General features: G+C 37.4%; 1 protein-coding gene across 4 annotated transcripts in view; it reads left to right on the top strand.

Annotated features, from left to right (window-relative positions):
• The window catches only part of LOC115431465 (leucine-rich repeat and fibronectin type III domain-containing protein 1-like protein), a 289152-nt gene that overhangs the window by 259663 nt on the left and 7455 nt on the right, over positions 1 to 22034 (top strand). For 2 of the 4 annotated variants that reach the window (XM_030151845.1, XM_030151847.1), the window contains 2 exons: positions 1182 to 1282; positions 5577 to 6376. In XM_030151845.1, the coding sequence (XP_030007705.1) occupies positions 1182 to 1234 (53 nt within the window). In that variant the 3' untranslated portion in view covers positions 1235 to 1282; positions 5577 to 6376. Of the gene's footprint in view, positions 1 to 1181; positions 1283 to 5576; positions 6633 to 22034 lie in introns of those variants that run through there. The other 2 variants (XM_030151848.1, XR_003937102.1) reach the window with 2 other exon arrangements.

Raw genomic sequence — 22034 nt, 5'->3', positions numbered from 1 at the left:
TTTCCACATCTTTTAATTCTTTTTTTTTTTTTTTGTATCTTGCTCTGGAAGAACAAGGTGAAATATGCCAAGGTAACAGCCCATTTGGTACTGATGAAGTCCATTTGAACCATTTTATTTAAACCTAAATGTTATATCTTTACCTTAAACAATAGCGTTCTTTCAGTTACAGATATTATATATAAGTAAACAATGGAAGTATATAAACAGTGTCAAAAATGTATTCGTCTCTCATCTGTGTCCACTGAAGCAGTCGGACTTTGCCTCTTTATTTGTATGGTCTGTATTAACCATAATACTCCCCACACTTCTATACTGTGGGGCCTCACCTTCCATTTAAGAACAAAAGACTGGTTCCTGACAAGGTCAACCCTCATTTTTAGGGTAAATAATTAATTTTTGGCATGTTTAAAATTACACTAAGGTTATTTGGAAGGTAAGCCTCCAGGAGACAAATGTAATCTAATACAGTGTGATACAGCGTCCTCAGTAGTGATGAAAACAGGTAAATGTATCTGTATCTGTGGTCCAGGGTCAGTTAAATCCCTGCAGGTGGGTGCATGCATTTTTGTGTTGTTATGTGCAAGGTTTAATTGCCTTCAGCCAGTCTACATGTTCCCATGAGATTAGGCAAGCTTGGAAAATAGTTGTGCATAAAACAAGGATGTGTACGATGCTGTGAAGTGCAAGTGTGTGTTCTCCCCATGGCCCATCCCTGACCCTGTAGCCTGTCTGTCCTCTGTGTATTTTAATCTATCATCACTCCGTTCAGTGTCATCTCTTATGCCTGACCTCATTCTTCACTGCTGTCTGTCTCTCTGAATTCTTCTCTTGGAATCTCCCCACGTTTTCCACTCCCTCTGTATTTCTCACGGCCTCTCCTTTGCTTTTCCTCGCCTTATTCCCTTCCTGCTCTCTGACTATTCTGACATTGTTGCTTCCTCCCTCTCTGCCAGTTTTTCTCTATTGCTTTGCTGCATCTGTGTCAGTGTTTTTTTTTTATCTGTTTCATATTGTTTCTCACCATGTCTCTCTCACTCTTTTGCTGTTTCTGGCTCTGTTTCCTTCTGTCTTCTCTCTCTCTCTCTCTCTCTCTCTCTCTCTCTCTCTCCCTCTCTCTCTCTCTCTCTCTCTCTCTCTTTCTCTTTTTTTCACTCTTTGTGTCTCTTGGACGCCTCCAGCAGCAGACGACAGGCGGCCTCGTAGTGTCGAATGGAGAGACTATACGATCTGAAGGTCTCATGACCCCACAGAGAGATTGCGCCAACACTTCACCCAAAGAGTAATGACTGGCACTTAAAAATTTAGCCCTGTCCTGGATTATTTCCTGTAGTCTTCTTACACTGCTCCTTTTCCTTCCTTTTCCTCACCCCCCTGCTCGTACCCGATGATACACTAAGGCTGCCATCATCTGATCCTTCCTTTTGTGGTTGTATAAGTTCACACAAATGAAGAAAAAAGAAACAGCTATCTGCCACTTTCTCCAAGTGGCATCACTTAGAAAAGAAGTAATATCACTGATGAGTAGACACACAGCCTGGCCTCTTTATTTTGGATTATGACATGCATGCACCACGGTATTATTTCAATTAGTTTAAGTAATTTAACCCTTTGATGCATGAATTATGAGGTCCTTAGTCAAGATTTTTTTTTTTCCTGAGTTTTTTTATTCCTCTTTAGGCATGAAAAAAACAATATGATTGAAATTTTTTATTAACCTGTTTTTTATGGAGTTACAAAAATGCCTGCTCAGCTGGACACCATGTATTTAATTTTTGAAAAAAAGAAAGATGTATTTAAAATGCTATACTGTGTGAAAACTATGACATTTTTTTTAAAGCAGCTAATCTGATGTTTTTTCACATTTTTAGCATACTTTAATACTAGTTATTACTCACTTCATCTAGATAATGTGAAAAAAAACCTTTTTGTTTTAGAAAACTGTTAATTACAGTCTTATAACAAATAGCAGTTGATTTACTCTCGAACATGTTACTGCAAATCAGGTTTATCAAGAACAGCAAAGTTGTCTGATATGCAACTAAAACAACAAAACCCATGAATAAACAAGAGAACAGCTGTAGAATAACTGTCCACTGTAGTGACCACTATGCATGAAAGGGTTAATATCATTTTATAGGCACATATCATCACTGAATCTAGAGCTGACCAAATGAATCAACCCTGGATCATAACACTGCCCTCACAGGCTTGTACTGTAGGCACTAGGCATGATGGGTAATCACTTCACCCACCTCTCTTCACTATGGAACAGAGTCAGTTTGGACTCATCAGACCACATGACCTTTAACCATTGAAACAGTCCAATCTATATGCTCTCTGTTAAACTGATGGTTACTTAAAGGAGTGATATTTTGCTTTTTTTTTAAATTGAATTATGCATTTTAAAACATTTCCCTGTGCTCTACATAAACTGTAAATGCTATGCTTGGGTCTGAATTCTTCATTAATTCAACTCCACAGGTCCATCTTCAACCCTATTTCTGAGTAATGACACTAGAAAGGTTGTTTTGAGCGCTGGCCCTTTAAATGCACATGACCCCCCCCCCCCCACTCCAAGTTGTTGACTGTGTTGCTCTGTCCCGTTCAGCCACTTGTGTTCAAATAATACAACCAACAACTGAACATTTTAGGTAATCGGCTTGAAGTTTGGACATATTTTCAGTTTTTACTACAACCGCTGCTGCTGATAAACAGTTATGTCGTACTCGGAGAAATGTTCATCAGAAGTCTTGACCTTATATGAGCAAATGTTGTGACTAAACTAGTTATAGATGCAACAAATTAAGCGGGAATTAAAACAGGTTGTAGAAATCCACTCAATGTTTGCCAAAATGAATATAAAGATAGCTTTGCAGCACTTGGAGGGTTCAAACTCAAACTTTATGAACTATTAGGGTCCAAATACACAAGTAAATAAACCAAAGACTAATTAAAGTGGGTTTAGCAAAATATGACCCCTTTAAGAAATAAGAAACTACTCACTGCATCAGTTAAAGGCTTAAAGAACTTGTTGCAGCTGGAACAAGTACTGTATGTGCTCAGGAATGTTTTTGGCCAGGCTGTGTACTTTTACATATCATCATCAAACTATCTAAACATTTCTGGATTAAAAACCTATAAAATGATGTTTTATGTGGAATTTGAGTGAACTGGACCCTTAATGTTCTCTCTTAATGCTCTCTTTCTTTCTCTCACACACAGTCTCATTTGTTAGTCCTTTTAATGTCTTCCTCTATTCTCTTCTTTTCTTGTACTGATTCTGTCTTTGATTTATCTTGTCTTTCAGTTGTCTTGACTTTTAATTCTCCGCCTCTTTTTTTTTTTTTTTTTTACGTTTTCTTTCCAATCTTGTTTTTCTTCCCACTGAGCCTCACAGCCTTTTCTTTCTTTCTTTCTTTCTTTCTTTCTTTCTTTCTTTCTTTCTTTCTTTCTTTCTTTCTTTCTTTCTTTCTTTCTTTCTTTCTTACCTCTTTTGTCCTTGTCTCTTTTCATTTTTTTCTCACCTCTGCCTTTCTAATTATTTATTTTATGTCTTTTCCATCCATCTTGTCGCCACTCACGCTGTCTTTTCCTCTCAGTGTGCTGCCTTTTCCTCTCTCCTCTCTGTATCACCCCATCTCTTTCATCCTCAGAGTGATGGTGGAGGAGAGATGAGGGGAGTGGAGGATGATGGAGGAGAAGACAGTAGAGATGTGCAGTGGCTGTGATGGATATATACAGACAGAAGCATTAAGAACACCCTGCTTCATTCTTAAACCGACACAATAAGCACTGACTGTACATAAATGGAGTTAAGAAATATTTCTCCTGACAAATGCAGTAAAGAAACGCTCTCCTGACAAACATACACATTACAAATCGCAGCTGTGGCAATATACTGCCACAGCAAGTGGCTTCATTATTCTCCAGATATTGCACTTTTTTTTTGCTTTCCCTTGTCAGCAGACTTCACTCGAGGAGGAATTTGTTTTGTCTTGTGACTTTACAGCAGTTATACGCGAAGATGTCTCTGACAAATGGAAAGAGATTTGGAAGTTAAAAGTCAGGAAAAATAGTTTTATGCTAAAGTATATATTAAACACTGATGCAAAGTAGGGTTAAACTATTTATATAGCATACAATGCAACTTGTAGACTCTTGTAGATGTTTGTTATTTTATATTATTTTTATTATTGGCTACAGCTTTAAAGGGGTTCTATGTAGTATTGATATTCCAAATTCTCAACCGTGGAAGAAAGTTGTATACCAGAACACACCCACTGACTACCACCAAAACCAGCAAGAAATTGATTCTATGTATCTACAGACTGTATCGCTCACTGAATAAAGTCTAATATTCATCACATCTGTATTATGGTATCATCCATTTTTCTTCCTTAAACTTAAACTGATAGCTTCTTATGCTGCATCAGTTGATAGTTTACACTGTAGCTCTGTTAGCTTAACTAACTAAACAAACAGAAAGTTTAACTAACATAATTTCATCACATAATCATAATAAATCAACTCACCCATGTAGAAGACTGCGATTTCAGCATCAAACTACATTCTTTTCATTTAGAGCAACAGCAGTGCTTCTAGCTTTTAGCACTTTCTTAACTCTAAATGTTGCTATTTTCATCACATTTTGTCACTTTCTGATACTCTGGTCAAAGGTCCCGTGGTGTTAGTTTTCCTCACCATGGGAGACTGGGACAGTGACTCACAACTCCCTCTAGTGGACACATAAATGCACTGTCCAGTCGATGTAAATATATTCAGTTCATCCAAACTAATTCATTGGCATCTCTGGCAGAACTTCATTACTCTAGTTTCTAATGACAATTTTAGGGTTTTTTTTAATAATTGAAAGTATAAATACTACATATATCCCCGTTAAAGAATGATAAGAATGCGGGCTAACCCTTTAAATACTGTGTAAATGAGTAAAAAGTCGAAAACATATTAAATTGTCTATCTTTATGTTTGTGTTGCTCCAAGTCTAATGTCAACACAAAGTCAGAGAACAAAGGTGATATTTGAACGTATTTTGTGCAGCTTCATATTGTTTCATTTTGTCTTGTTTTCCCCTCAGGATATAACAGAAGTACAAAAGTTTTTATGTGAATATTAGCTTCCGCAAAACTTTTAAGTCAGCTTATGAAAACAAATGAGTCTTCACAAAGGATTTTATAAATCATTTCTTTGGATCAGGATCAAAACTAGTTCATCTCAGGACACTAAACAACAGAAGACTTAAAGCTCCATCTGTGATCAGCTTTAACCCTGTTTCAAGGTGTCTCTAAAAGAAACACATTTATGCTCAATTGTGTCTTATCTACCTGTACCTGTTCTGTTGTGTTCTAGGATCCTGAAATCGATCCCCTGGTCCCTACTCAATCCCTACCCTTGTGATGTTTTAATTGTCTTTATAATATCCCCTTGTTCTAAATCTCCTCTTTTACAACACAGATGATGTCTTTATTAGCCTTGTCTATGATGCCGTCTAAGCCTGATGGTTTTATTGTTCTAAATTTAAGTCCTTTAAAATGCCCTTGTTTTCTGTTCCATAGAACCCTGATGTTGTTCTGAATGGCAGATGTGGAAAATGGACTGCGCCACCAGGGACAGCCACTGAAAAGCCAGAAGAAAACAGACCCTAACTCCTACTCCCTGTATTTCCTGTTTACCGTACCCATTATTTGTTTCCATGAATACCGTGGGGTTATAGACCTGTACTGTCCGGTTTACTTTTTACTGCTTAACCTGGTTCTTGTGTCTGACTTGGATGACCACGTCAAGATGAAATGCGACTGACATGGTTAGTGGCCTGTTTCTACAAGCTCCAGCTGTTGGTGTTTCATCACTTTTGGTGGAATTTTTTACTTTGCAACAACTGTATCAGGGTGGATTTACACACAGAAGGAGTAGATAATACAAAAAAAGCAACACTATAAGATATATGAATATGAAAATAGAAAATAAGAACAAACTTCTAGCTATCTGGAGCAGCATCAACATGCATGGACAGATAGTGAAGGTACATTAATAAAAGACAACAATGGAAAATATCATAAAAAATTGGAAGCACAGAAATGCACCCAATCTGGATGGTAAAAGTACAAAAAAATGAATAAAAGCCAAGAGCAAAACATTTGGGTGGGACTGGCTCTGGATAAGTACATATGTTAACCAATCTCTTAAACACGGAGGACTCTCAACACGTCTGCCTCTCCAAGGATCTTCTTGACATGAAATCACGCAAATCTGGTAACCTGAACTGCACCGATCTGAAATGAGCAGGAGCTGTGGTTTATTCCTTATGTCTCTTAATCAGAAGTTGGTTTCCAGAAAGCACAAACATAAAAAAAAATGAGCTGGACTGGTCTGAGCCTTTACAGAGCTGAACGAACTGGACTCATTGGAGCCAAAACTGGAGTGGATTCAGACTGAGACGTACACGGATTAATTATTTCAGTCTAAACTGAAGTGGACTACAGAGGTCTGATCTCTATGTTCGACGACTGCTCTGGGGCCAAACCTTCTGCTGTTGACTGGATAGGTGCATGGTGAGGACCTCGTGGATCTTTACCATCCTTTATCACATCTCTCCAGGCCCACTTAAACAGGTGAGTAATCGGTTGATTAGCCCATTAACCTAACCAAACCTGAAGCCAATTAGATTTCCTTTACCCTAAAGACCTGCGCTCATTAATCAGCGTGACATATGGTGACCTGCTGGCTCTCACCTTGGCCGTCCACCAGTTTTGGGTCCTGCCCCTTCATTTAAGACACATTTCCACTTCTCAGTGTCTCCTCTCAATGTGAGTGGTCTGTAACCTAATGAGGCCACCACTTTAACAAGCACCATCTAATTGCTCTCAGCCAGACAATTAGAGTACCACCCTGGATGACGATCTGCTCTGTTTCGATCAAAACAACTTACGGGATATGCACCCCTCCCCCATTAAACCCTATTTTCTCTTGTTTTAGTTCCTTGCACCTCCTCTTCTCCTCTCTTCTACTTTCTTTCTCTATTTCTTTCTTTCTTTGCCTATCAGACGTGTCTTGTTTTTCTCCCATCTGCCCAGAGCAATGATTGAATACTAGTGGAGAATATGATATGGGAGAAGATATGGTTATGAGGTAACACCACAGCCTCAGGAACAGACTTTACCTGTACATGAGGGTCAGAGATGTCTCAGTCACAGACACAGGTTTGATGTCTGATATTGCAGAATTTATCCACTCCCCAGGCTGAGGAGATGTAATCATTTATTTACACCTCCCTTGGAGTTGACCAATAGGCAAGGCAAAGCAAATTTATTTGTATAGCACAATTCATACACAGGGCAATTCACAGTGCTTTACAAAAATGGAAAAGAGACAAGTTAAAAACACACAAATACAATTAAAACATAATCAATAAAATATTTTAAAAATAATCAAATAAAGTATAAGAGAATAGGTTTTTCAGTTGTACTATGCACAGCTGAACAGAGCCGTTTTCAGCCTGGACTGAGGGCATTTTCACACAGCGCACTAAAGTCCATATCTGAGTACACTGGACCCCCAAATCCACTTAATTTTATCCATGTGAATGCAACCGTTCCGTGCTTGAGTACCATGCCTGAGTCCAGTTGAGAAGGTAGTCCTGGGTCCGGACTGCCTGTAGTCCAGCACGGTACGTTGCCGTGTAAATGCGATCCATGCCAGAGTCCGGAAGTGACTTAATCTACACTCCGACAACGGAAGTGGGTTAATCAACATGAGACCATAGACAGCACTCCTGTTTCCTGAAAAAGGCTCAGATCCACACGGCTCGGGTTCACCTTATCAACCAAACCACTCTATGATATATCAGGGACAACAAAGGTCGCTCCTCTTCTCTTTGTCTCAAACAGGCTAACAGATAGGTAAGGGTTTGTCTTCTTCTGACTTCTGCGTTTGTAGGATAGTCACAGAATTCCTTCCACACCGCCACCTACTGCTTTGGCCCTGTAACACCCATTCGTACTCGGGCATGGGCATACGCGCATATAAACGCAACATCTGCGGGAAAGGTGTGAATGTATCCAAGTTTGGTACGGACTTGAGTACGTTGTGTGAAAACACCCTTAAACATTGTCAGACTAGAGGCCTGTCTCTGTCATCAGGAAGACTGTTCCAGAGTTTAGCCGCATAGAACTGAAACGCAGCTTCACCCTGTTTAGTCCTGACTCTGCACCAGCAGAAGACCTGTCCCTGAGGTTCTCAGGGTCCCAGATGGTTCATCTGACCAACATGTTGAGTTGTCCTTTGGTGTTAGACTATGGAGAGACTTAAACAGGAGTAGAGCTGTTTTAAAGTCTATTCTCTGAGCGACAGGAAGCCAGTGCACAGACTTGAGCGCAGGACTGATATGGTCATACTTCCAATACCACAGTCTCTTAAAGCTGCAGTATGTAGGATTGTGGCCAAAACTGGTACTGCAATTACATTCAAAATACTGTAGAACGTGGTATCCTCTCTTCCTCCCCCCAGGCTAGGGGTTGCCAGATCCCGCATGAGCATCCACTACTAGCGTTTCCTCTAATCCTTGCCACCACACCATAAATTTCATACAAAAAAATCATCACCAGACTTACTCTACATAAGTCTAATGTATAACAGGCCAGAACAAACGTCCTGCACAGTCAAATGAAAATTTGCGAAGATTCAGGAGCTCTAACCCCCCCACCACCGAACCACGGACGCCGAACTACTGACACACCCCACCACAGCCCACTGGGAACTGGCAACCTGGATGCTGAAAGGCTTCTGACTGTGATTAGCAGACAGGTGATGGGCGGAGCATCAGACCAAAACACACAATGTCAACATAAACATCATTTCAGGGCTGACACTGAGCTTTTCAACTGCACATATTCTGGCTGGACTACTACTGTCAGTGAGATCAGTATTTGAAATGACCATGATTCCTTAATGTCTGGTGACAGTCAAGGCAATTTTACAGTTACTTAGAACATAATTCCTCCATACTGCAGCTTTAAATAAATGCACTGTAGCTTCCGTACAGCACAGAGTTGTATGTTACAAATCTATTCAGGACTTTTTAAGTTATCATTTCCTAACTGGGGGAAATTGAGATATTCATGACTTTTTCGAACAGGGTTTTAAATAATGCAATCTGAACAAAAACAAAATTATGAATGGAATTATTTAATTGCTCATGAGTTTAATTAATTCACTCTGACACCCATGGATGTACACCCACAACACAAACACACTGAAAGAAGATGTTTAAAAGGAAAGAAGTGAGAGGCAAACAAAGAGGTAGGATGAGAAGTCCCAAAGCTGCCGGTCTATGAATCAGATGGATTTTGAGTGTTTGTTGCCTGAATTTGTGTTTTAGAGGTGGATTTTGTAAAACCACACGTTTATGCAAACATACATATAGATAGGAATAAATGAAAATGTTTAGAACATTTTAGAGATTAGATTAGATTAGATTAGATTAGATTAGATTAGATTAGATTTGATTAGATTTGATTAGATTTGATTAGATTTGATTTGATTAGATAAAATTAGATTAGTTTAGTCTGAACTAGTTCAGATTGGATTATTTTAGATTAGATTAGTACAGATTATATTAGATAAATTTAGAGTAGATTAGTTTAGTTTAGACTCATTCAGATTAGATTAGTTTAGATTAAATTAGTTAATTTTAAATTAGATTAATTAGTTTATATTAGTTTGGTTCAAATTAGATTAGATTAGTTAAAATTAGATTAGTTTAGATTAGATTATTTTACATTAAATTAAATTAGTTTAGAATGGATTAGATTAGATTAGAATAGTTTAGTAGTTTAGTTAAAATTAGATTAGTTTAGATTAGATTATTTTACATTAAATTAAAGTAGTTTAGAATGTATTAGATTAGATTAGTTAAAATTAGATTACATTAGATTAGATTAGATTAGATTAGATAAGATAAGATAAAGTAGAATTTTACTGATCCTTTGGGCAGACCCCTCAGGAAACTGAGGTTCCGATAGAAGCACTACACCAGATATACACACACACGTTTGTTTGGTCATCATGTTAATACCTTTCATTCGTGGACTCACATACACTATGTCACTAAAATCAGTTCAGTTTATTTATAAATACATACAATGCTGGCCAAAACGATTAGAACACCTGTCTCTTTTGCCTCCAAAAGATGATTTAATTCCATAATGTTCATGAAACATGCAGATGGTTACTGTGAGCACAACACATTTCAGATGAAGTGAGTTCTACTGTTTTTATCCACTTTTACCTTTTATATGTATGTATTGAGCAGGATAGGCCTTGTACATTCAACAGAATCATACAGTTGTCTCCTCAGACTCTTTCAACTCCATCAATTTAACCTCAATCACACCTGACAGTAAATACACAAGACATTTGGTTTCACGAAGGAACATGATTGTGTGAAATAGTTTTTTTGTATGACCTAAATGCCCTTATGATGGCTCTATTCTATGGTTAAGTCAAAGTCAGCTTTATTGTCAGTTTTTCAATATGTACAGCACATACAGAAGACTGAAACTACAGAACTTTAAGGCCCACAGTGCAAAAGGAATATAGTAAAAAGATTAAAAAGATTAGAATAAAAAGAAAAATAGAATATAACTAAAAACATGGAATATAACTATAAACAGCAATTTATAGAGCATAATAGTGACTTTGTAGATATTTCATTTCTTTTATGGGTATTTTAACTGGCAATAAAAATAAATCAAATAAGAACTAAAAAAAAAAAAAAAATTTAAAAATGCTAAATGCTCAAATAATTTTGGCCACCACTGTAAACTACAAAGACAACAATTATGATATAAATGATAGTTGTAATTTGAAGGGGACTAGTATAATTTGCAGACTTCTGGTGAGTTGGACATTAGATTATTTTTCGTGTAGTGCATTTAGATCAGATAAGCAAAGCCTGTTTTTATTAGACTTTACTGACATTATGTCATGGTTCTGCTGTCAAGGACAGGCTCACCACTTACAGATAACTGTTAAAAGATAGAATAATGTTCCTTGCTTTGGCTGTCATGCATGTCAGCCATCTCATCATGTTTTGAGATTTCATTTTTTCTGAGGGGTTTAAGTTTGTACATTCAGTGAATATCTGTACTATCAAAACATGAGCCCCCTGAATTTCCACCCAAAAACCTGTATTTATCATCTCCTGCTGGCCTCCATTGTCATCGACCTGGAAATAACCAGAATAAAATCAATTCAGAAACAAAAAGGTTTCAAATCAGACCAGAAACATTGATTCAAAAAGATCTAATATTATCACAGGATGTGTTTGTCTACTGGAATAGGGTAGGTAATTCACAGTGGAGGTTTCACTCTGCAAATTACAGACATTCACGCAGGATTAAGTTCACAGAGAACCACTGCTATTATTACAAATAAGTGGAGGTCCAACAGTAATGGCATTTTCAACAAAGAAGGCAAATAGAACTAACAAAATACTAAAAATACAGGTAGAGACCATCCTAAACTAAACCTAACACCTAAACTAAAGTAAAGCCCTAACACCTAACTGCACAAATTTGTTTACTCTGGTCGGCCATTTTTTAGAAATGATCTGCATCAAAGATTAAATCACACATACTTTAATTCAGGGTTCCTGCATTTAACCCACAAAGACCCAAATATACACGAGTGACCAAAAGCATCTACTGATCTAAAATGTTTAATAACTTTAGAGCCACTAATCCTATCAATGCATGTAAATAATTGGTGTAAAATACAGTTTGTCATCTTTCAATGGTCATCAGATATGACCCATTTGGACGTTCAGAGGCTCCGTAGTGAATGTGGAAACACCGTCATCTTCTACAACATTGATTCACCAGTAAAACCCATGGAGTTGGATCAATGACAGTGGATGGAGACACTTGGTTTAAATTCAGTTAATGATATATTTTACTGGAAAAGTTACTTTTTCTCAGGTTTTAACTCTTTTTTGGTGTCATAACCCTCAAATGTAATCTCGGCATGGTGATTAAAGTACATGATCAGTAAAATAAATATAGGAAAATACCTGATTTTAACTGAAAAAACTGCAAAATGGAGAGGATAATATGATGATAAATGGTGATAAATCACTTAAAGGTTCAATAGAGAGAAAAATGTATTTGGGAACTAACACAAAAGTAGCAGTGGGTCTTTATGGGTTAATACCTTTAAAAACTCTTAAAATGTATTAAATTTGATATGGTAGGTCTTCAGTTATGATGCCGTAAATGTGTTTAAATGTGTCTGTTAAATGTCTAAGCTGCAAATAAAGTAGCGTTATTCTACTCAGTTCCACCTGTTCCAAACCGACAATTTATACTGGAATTAGGAACTGATTATCGCTAACTTTGCAGCCCCTGGTGAGAAATGACTTGGAACGATGGTAATTGAGGCGTTGGAGTAAATACATACATTTTCCTAAATAGCAGGAGTCATGAATTCTTGCCAGTATGGCCATGAAATAGGCTGTGAAATGGGCATTAAATTCTGTTTTAAATAGTCTTAAAAAGGTCTTAAAACGTCTTAAATTAAACTTGTACAAACCTGTAGGAACCCTGTAATAAGATGAAATGCAAAACAAATGACAAAAGCTCTGGTTTGCTGATGTTTTCAATGTATATGATGAAGTGTTATTACACATATGTATTGGTTTATGTGTATTTTTACATTAGGTTTATAAATCTTCCACTACACAGAACCTGAAAAGTGACTGCATTGTAAGGTGCAGACAGTGTTTTGAAGTAGATGTGGTAGCTCTGAAACAAAAAATTCCTTTTGAGTGAAAACCTTTCCCTCAATAATTCTCTGTATGTTGGAAAGTACAGCCAACCAAGATTTTGTATCTTTCTTTAAAAATACCTATTTCTGCAGGCGTTGTACTTGTAGACCAGTGCTATTTGTGTTTTTTATCATCAAGCAGATGCTAAATTAAATGGATATTGTCAATTTGAATATAACACATACAATATATAGTCACAGAAAAAATGATGAGACCATCAAAAGTCCTCAAAAACAATGGTTATGCAATCAAGTATAACTCCTGTGTGTATCATGTGACTAAAAGAAAGAGAAAAGAAAACATGGAATGCCTAAAACCATTGTTTTTGTCAATACAGTGCCACAGATGTTGATGTAAGAACTGAAGTGATTTTGGTTATGATCAAGAAAACATGGACAATGGATGGATATCAGCTCTGAAATTAAACTCTTAGGAGCTATTTTTGTTGTTATCATTATATGTGACCAAACTAATGCACCTTTAGTTGTACCAGGCATTAAAATGAACAAGAAGTTGAAGAAAACAAGGGTGGTCTAATAATTTTTTACGCGACTGTATTTCAGCTATGATGCCAATTTGTGACATTAGGCATAGTTTAATAGTATTTTTTCCACTCTCAGGTATGTAGATTATTGATGACGCTAATGATCAGTTCTTGTAGTCTATAATCCAAACAAAAGTGATTCAAAAATCAGTAGAACATCATGGCATTTGTAACGCAGCTACATTCGGTGAGGGGCTAAATATCTAAATGATCCAGAAATCTTTCAATTCATCAGTCAACTATTACTAACAATACCTTTATACTCTTCCAGTATCCATGCAATAGTGACGTAACATGCTGATTTCTGGTGTATTTTTAGTCCAGAGAGTGAAACTCATACATTTTCCTCAGTATGTTTGCAGAATGACTACTCGGTGTTGCTGATATGACCAGTAACGACAGCTGTCTGGTTAAAATTGACATACATTACATAATAATGTCATGACATATAATATGATTGCTCATTCAGTAATGATAGCAATGAACCACATGAATCAGTCACTTTCTCTGGTCCTGCATAGGAGTGGCCATAAAGGGCACTTGTATCATAGCTCTATCTTATTATGTACCTATTACACCCATGTACGTGTCCTCTCAGGACAGCATCTGCAATATGATTCAATGATTGCAAAGGCTGGACATCAGACACCACATGTTCTCTGGTTTATAGCTGGTGTGTGTTTGATCCACTCTGAGGAGAGAAAGACAACATAAAACACACACTAAAAGGATGGTTTAAAAATAGATCCCATATGAAAAAATAGCGCTATAAAGTGCGTAGCATTGTAAAGTACCCTCAGCTGAGGAGAGAGAAGAGGAGAACGAGGAGAATACCAGTCTGGCTTTTAACTTCAGTTTCCCTGGTTGCAGATATTTTTGGTTTAATCGTCCTCTATTGGCTGCACGAAGAAGAAGCCGGTTGTTTGACGTTTCAGAAAGAAACTCTGAATGGATCTTTTTTTTTTTTTTCAACTGGAGTAAATACATTTTACCTTGCAGCTATTTACAGTATTATCCTCACCCTTCGCTAAAGGATTATGAATTTTGTCGCATTGGCAGAATAAACAGGCCACAGGGGAAAAGATAGTTAGCATATTAGATGACTGTGATTTTGTTTGTTTTGGTCACTACGGTTGAAATTCACTTATTTTATTTCACTTATTAATTTTATATGCAACATCTGGCACTGTTACATTAATCATATATATTCCCTTAGCATTCCAGAAGCCCTGTGCCATATGTGTTGTTATTTTCAAGTCATTATCAAACATACCAGACACATGCCTTTGTCTCAGACTTCAGGGTATAACCGTACCATGTGGAGTTACATGATGAATACAGTATTTCTGGGATGCTTCATAACAACAGCATGTCAGCTGTGTTAATGCCTTTGTTCTCCCTCTGTGACAACAAGATCAGACTGAATGGTGACACTGACTTATACAAACATATCATTTCAATATGTCATTAGTATTATTTTATATATGTACATATATATATATATATATATATATATATATATATATATATATATATATATATATATATATATATATATATATATCCTGTTCTGTGTAAACCCTTTAGTGCTAGATTTAAAAAAAAAAAAAAAAAAAAAGAACCCCTATTTATACTGAGATCTCTGAGCAAAAGAAAAAAATAATAAATCCACCCAGTCAGTTTGAGAAATACATCCAGGCTTTATATTCCATTCATAAAAGTGAGTACGGCTTACTGCTTGCACTGCAGACGGCTTGAAGATGATGGTGAATTACTGATACATACTATTCCCTCCTCCCTCACACTGTTTATTGCACTGTTCTCCCTCTCATGTTGTCTCCTCCCTATCGGAGGTCAAGTGTAGAGTTCCCTATGGCACATCAAACCCCTGTTGTCTTGTGTGAATTCTGGCGGTCATCAATAATCGCAACTGGGTGCTTCTATGAAACTGGGCCCTAAAAAAAGGACAGAGGGGCTAAAAATTCAAACCAGATGTAGATTAACGTTATGAAGCAAGTTTGGAAGCACTTTGGGTCTATTTTAAAAATAAATATTTACTGAAATAAAAGAGAAACTATTTTTCAGTTAAAACGCATTTTTATATTATTTTTATACAAAAATCTTCATGTAACACGGTCAAAAAGGCATGAAAATTACTACTGTTTTTTCGAATATCTTTTTATTCTCTGACAGGTACATTTTGGGAATCGAACTAATTATGCAAGGCAGGATGTTTCACCAAAATGACCGCTGTTGCAAAATCATTTGCAATTTTTGTGTTTAAATGGGCAGTAACACCAGTGGACCCAATGGGTTACATGCAAAACCTGGAGTGAGACTGAGATTCATGAAAAACCCGCATGTCTGGATTAGAAAAACCACTAGGATCGTCAAATTTAACACAGTGTCTTTATTTATACTGTAGTGGTATATAAGACCATTTACAGCCATGTTTTCCAGATCAAATGCACTGACACCTAGGTAGCTTTTCCTGTCCCAGTTTTGGTCCCATTTTTGGCCCCAGTATTGTATTAAGAATTCATTACCTCTGCCAGGAGGTATTGTGATCGCTTTGCTTTGTGTGTGTGCGTGCATGCGTGGGTGTTTGTTTTTTTGTTAGCGAGATAACTCAAAAAGTTATGGACGGATTTTCATGAAATTTTCAGGAAATGTTAATACTGGCACAAGGAAGAAATGATTAAATTTTGGTGGTGATCGGGGGGGTGTCTCTTGGCGGAGGTCTGCACTCTCCGAGTGCTTTTCTTGTTAATTCTGGAATGGCTCAGAGTAAGAGTATAATTTTTTTGCATTTAACTGAGGTCATCATTAGGTACATCCTGGGGTCGAAATATGTCTAAATTTCATTTTTATTATTGGGTCTAAAAAGCTGGTAAAGTTCCAGGTACCAAAATCAACCCAGTTTCATAGAAGCACCCAACTAGTAGTGGATCCTGAAAGCAACATTTCATCAGCTCCATTTTCTTCCAAATGTTTAAGTCAGTAAACACTTTGATTCTGGATGGAAATTGCTGTAATTTGTTCTGTCATCAATCGATTTGGGAAAAGTGGAATTTTGTTGTTTCTTTCAGCTTCCAAATGTACAACAAATAATCCAGTAATGACTAAATAGACACATTTTATTTTAACAACGTTAGTCTTTAGTAAATTGTAATACGATCTGGTTTCATGCTTTGTGACAGCTTCCATCTGTGCCCATTTCGTCGTCACATTTATGAGTAGCTCCTAGCATCCGTTCGCTTTATTTTATTTAAGGATGCAAGGATGGGCCTTTGAGAAAATCAGTCTGTAGATGTTGTTCCACACTTAATGGAGAGTATGGGACTGATGTGCATGCGGGTTGATGTGCCATCATAGAACTTCAATCTGAGCAGCATGTCACATCTGGCAGAGATGCAGCAAGACGTGGCCATGCATATATTAATGCTTAGTGCATCGTACAAATCTCCCTCCTTTTCCCGCAAAAATGCACTTAGAATATATTTCTAGGAATTGCCCTTGTTAGTCAGAAACACTGGTTCTCCTGGTGGGTCTTGTTCACATTACAGTCTGTTTTCCAGCTGTTTGACTGACACTCATACTCAGAAGACGACATGCATAAAGACAATGTGAGGAGTGTGTTCCCTGCTGTACGAAACACTTGTGCGAGCTCGGTGTCGTCTGACCTGTGATGTAAGACGGGTGTCCTACCAGAGAACGACAAGGTGAACGGTGTCTGCGGTGCGAGGACGAGCAACAGAGGGAGGAAGGATCGAAGTGAGAGAAGATAAAAGTAGAGAGGAAGCCCAGAAAGAGAACAGGATGTGGAGAGAGTCACGGAAAAAAAAAAAGACACAGAGGGAAGTAGAGATAGGAAATAAATGCTAAAAATAGATTACACAGGGAAGAGGAAGAAACAGTGGAGGAGTAAGGGCTTAGCGAGATAATTTTACATTTGCATTTACGTGCTTGTTCGGTGTAGGTTGACGTTTTTTTTCCTCATATGCAGGGATGCTACGCGGCGATCGTATCACGGCAAAATGGCATCTCAAATTGAACTTTTAGGAAGAAAAGTGAAACAGGGGAGAGAGGCAGTATTAGATAAGCAGCTTTATAAGTAAGAGGAAGAAGAAGAGAAAGGGAAAAGACAAGGATTTTTTAAAAAGGAGGAGGAGGAGACAAGATGAAAAGGATGAGAAAAGGAATAGAGGGGAAAGCAGATGGAGAACAGCGAGTGGGATGTGTGGAGGATTACTCAGTGTGTATTGAGCTCCAGCTGTATTGTGATGTGAAGTGTCTTTGGTCCCTTAGAAAGAAACATGGTAGTGTGAATAATACAGAAGATGACACAACAGGGTACACACACGTATACATATGCACAATGTGTGTTGATTTTTTTGTGTGTTTATTGTGCGACTCCATTTCCCCGTACAAATGGTTACAGATCCAGTTGAAAGAGCTTTTCGTGGAGGGATCCTGTGTCCTACCATTAATGATGGTATCTCTAAGATTCACATGTTTGGAGAAGTCGTTAAAGACTTGTTGTGAATGTGTTAAAGCGTCAGCATGAAGTCTGTCTGTATGCAAACTGTTCAGGGAATGTGTTGTGAAATGTGAAAAGTCCACTTCTGCCACAACATACACACCAAGGAAAATAATACCAATATCAGGGAATACTAAAATAGGTGGTTTTTTTTTTTTTTTTTTAAATCTGCAAAGTGCACAGCGATAAATCCATTTTTTGGATTTGAGTGTAAGCTTGTGCATTGCATCCAAACATTGCAGTACTACTGGGACTTTTTCAGCTCGGTTTCGATTCCTGCTGCTTTAGATCGTGAAGGTCCATGAGCACTTTATGAACTGATGATGGGTGTATCATGCATCCACCTTTTTACAGGGTGTTTGAGCAGATCTTGAAAGTTTTAAAAAGTAAAGAATTTTGAGACACTGTTTTCCAGACCTTGAAAAATCTGGGATTTTGTGTGAAAGTCTTAATGGAAAAAGTTTTGCTCATAGTCAAATTTTAAAGTATAGTCAAAGGTACATAATATTGTAAGATAAGAAATACAGTCGCGGAAAAATTATTAGACCACCCTTGTTTTTTTCAATTTCTTGTTCATTTTAATGCCTGGTACAACTAAAGGTACATTTGTTTGGACAAATATAATGATAACAACAAAAGTAGCTCATAAGAGTTTAATTTCAGAGCTGATATCTAGACATTTTCCACGTTTTCTTGATAATAACCAAAATCACCTCAGTTCTTATATCAGTATCTATGACATTGTACTGACAAAAACCGTGCTTTTAGGCTTTCCGTGTTTTCTTTTCTGTCTGTTTTAGTCACATGATACACACAGGAGTTACTACTTGATTGCATAACCATTGTTTTTGATGACTTTTGATGGTCTAATAATTTTTGCCGCAACTGCACATGAGGAAAGCATTTAAAAAACTTGATATGATTTCACTAATCGGTTGGTACTGGAATGATTGTAGTGTAACTTGTTTGTGTGATATCCAAGCAATTTTGGGATTTTCATAGGTTTTGAAAGCATTTCGGTCAGTAAAGCAGAATTTATTGCTAATTATGCATTCATTCATTCATTCATATATTTAGTAAGCCATAAGAACCCAGTGTTATTTTTGTAGTCATTCCTAAATGATTTTTTTTTTTTCTGTATATTTAACCTTCCTTAAGTAATCTATCACCATTTATTGTAATATTATCTTCTGTATTTTGTGTTTTTCAGTAGAATCTGGTATTTTCCTACATGTGATACAATGATCATGAAGATGGTCATGAAAGCTCAGATTACATTTGTGGTTAATTATATCAGAAACAGAGAAAACTGAAGGAAAAGTTACTTTTTTAGAAAAGATATCAGTAATTGAACATAAAGCAAGTGTCTCCATCATTGATCCAACACCATGGGTTTTACTGGAGAATCAATGTTATAGAAGATGACAGTGTTTCCACATTCACTACAGAGCTTCTGAACGTCCAAATGGGTCATATCTGATGTCCATGAAAAGATGACAAACTGTATTTTACACCAATTATTTACATGCATTGATAGGATTAATGGATCAGCAGGTACTAAACAGTTTAGATCAGTGGATTGTTTTGGTCGCCAGGGGCTGTTTGGGTTGTTATGGGTTAAAATGAACTTTTCTACTACACACAACAGGTACAATATCAACTAAAAAAGCAAGAATGGAAGTATAAAAGTGCATAAAGTCAAGGTCTTGGGGAAAAAAATTGCAGTTTTGAAAAATGCAGGAATTTTTATTTGGATAAAGAGCAAGCACTCTGTTTTTAACAATGATGAATCGTGTTAAATACAAATAAAATCACCAACAATGAAAGCAGTGCTGCACTGGTGTAATTATAGATTTCATTTGCCTTGTAGCATAATTGCCATAATTGCATAAGTCATACTCTTGGCCAAATTGTAATATCTGTGTCACTTTAGACTCCTAACACTGCTGCCTCATTTTGCATCATTGGCTATGTCCTGAAAAAAATATGACTTAGGCAATTATGCTAAAAGGCTAACGATTTACTGAATGATTAACAATGTTTTTGTTGTGTTAGTGTACATCCACAAGACAATGTGGCACTGAAAGTGATTTAAACTTCTTCTCATGACAGCAGAATAATAGTTAATCTGCACCGAAAGGCTGTGATGCAAATGAAGGAGCTGCAATTATATTTATAACCACGTTAAATATTAAACATGATAGCAACCGGAACTGACTGACATTTCGTGATACACATACTTGTAAAAGTCAATTGTGTCAGACTCAAAAGAGCGTGTATGTCACGTGGAAGCATGTGAATGTGAGGGAGATGGAGAGAGACGTAGGAGAGAGGGAGTGCAGCAGCTCTGGTCACAAATGAGAGGCTATAATTGGATGCTGCAGATTTACCACTCAGCATTAGCTGATATATACAGTTCATATATCTAAGGCTTCCCTGCCCCTCTCAGTCCTTTCTGCTGCGCACAGGCTTTACCTGCAACTCATCAGTGGCACAGAACTGGAACTCTTTGATGCATGGTACACCTTCCTCGGGAAACAGATGCAAACAAATGAAAAACAGAAAAGGAAAAATTGGGTAGCACGATTCAGCAAGTTACAAAATGATACAGCAACATAGAAAATACCTCGGGCAATTTACATATAAATGGCTGCAGCCGTGTTTTCCAAATTCCAAACTGTAAACTCTATTTCAGGGATGAAAACTGTTGTATCTACACTATGTGGGGCACCTCCTCATTGAGTGTAACTGTGAGTTTATGGTTCAGAAACCTGTGCTATTGGAGTGTGTAACACAGGTGGCACGAACAATTGAGTCATGTTGCATGATGAATTACTTCTTCACAAGATCATTGTACAACATATGATGCATCACAATGTAATATAAAACTTAGACTTTTTTTTGCCTGCATATATGACCATTGCAGATCTAGGAAATGGGAAAGGGGTGGCAAGAGGTATGTGCATGGTAGTATTGAAGGGCAGAAGATGGATATCCCTGTAAATACACCGATCAACCCCATAACAACCCATAACATTATGACCACTGACAGGAGAAGTGGTAATAATATTGATTATTTCAGTACCTTTCACTGGGTTGGATATATTAGGCAGCAAGTGGACATTTAGCTGATGTGTTGGAAGCAGAAAAATGAGCGACATAAGGAAGTGAGTCACTCTGACAACGTCCATATTGTAACGGTAATGACTGGGTCAGAGCATCTCCACAACTGCAGGTCTTGTTGGGTGTTCCTGGTCTGCAGTGGTTAGTACCAACCAGAAATGGACTAAGGAAGGACATCCCAATCTGAGGACCATTGATCATCTGTTGGAGATGCTGTATAAATAAATCTGATCCATGGAGGCCCACCTCTCTACTTCCACTAGTTCAGGGATCTGCTGCTAATGTCTTGGTCCAGATACCACTGCACACCTTCAGAGGTCTGGTCGAGTCTAGGCCTCAGGTCAGAACTGGTTTTGTGGAAAACAGGTGGACCTACACAATATTAGATGGATGGTAATAATGTTCTCATCCCATAGATGTTTGATTGGTTGCGGTTCAGTTGTTGTTCTTTAGATACTTTTGTTGAGTACTAGAAGTATCAACAACAACATCTGGAGATGCTCTGACCTAGTGATCTGACCATCACAACTTCATCTTTGTCAGAGTTGCTCAGATTCATACTTTTGCCCATTTTGCTGTTTCCAACACACCAACATCGAGAGTCAAGTGTTCACTTACTATAACACATTCCACCTAGGGATGTAACGATGAGAGATTTTGGTGCTATGATTATCGTCAGAGAAATAATCACATTTTCCTGATTACGATGATTATTTTGTGGGGTTTATACGGGTTTAACTTAACATGCGTTACTAATTCTACGACGTCTCCCACTGTTGTGAAGCATCAGACTATTTTATGCATTTTTGCCTTGTGATAAAACAGAGCGTGTTTACTGCATCAGTTCACAAGTTAGCCATCCTGAAGCTTGTATGACAGTCTGAACTGCTGGAGAAGAATGGCCGTACTCTATCAAAGTTATACAGACAGATTGATGTGAATGGGTTGTACAATGGTAGCCTGAAGCTGCAGAGATGACGGTAGCG

The sequence above is a fragment of the Sphaeramia orbicularis genome, chromosome 13, assembly GCF_902148855.1.
Source record: "Sphaeramia orbicularis chromosome 13, fSphaOr1.1, whole genome shotgun sequence".
NCBI classification, from domain to species: domain Eukaryota; kingdom Metazoa; phylum Chordata; class Actinopteri; order Kurtiformes; family Apogonidae; genus Sphaeramia; species Sphaeramia orbicularis.
Note: the sequence above shows the minus strand (reverse complement) of the source record. Positions and strands in the feature narration are given on the sequence as shown.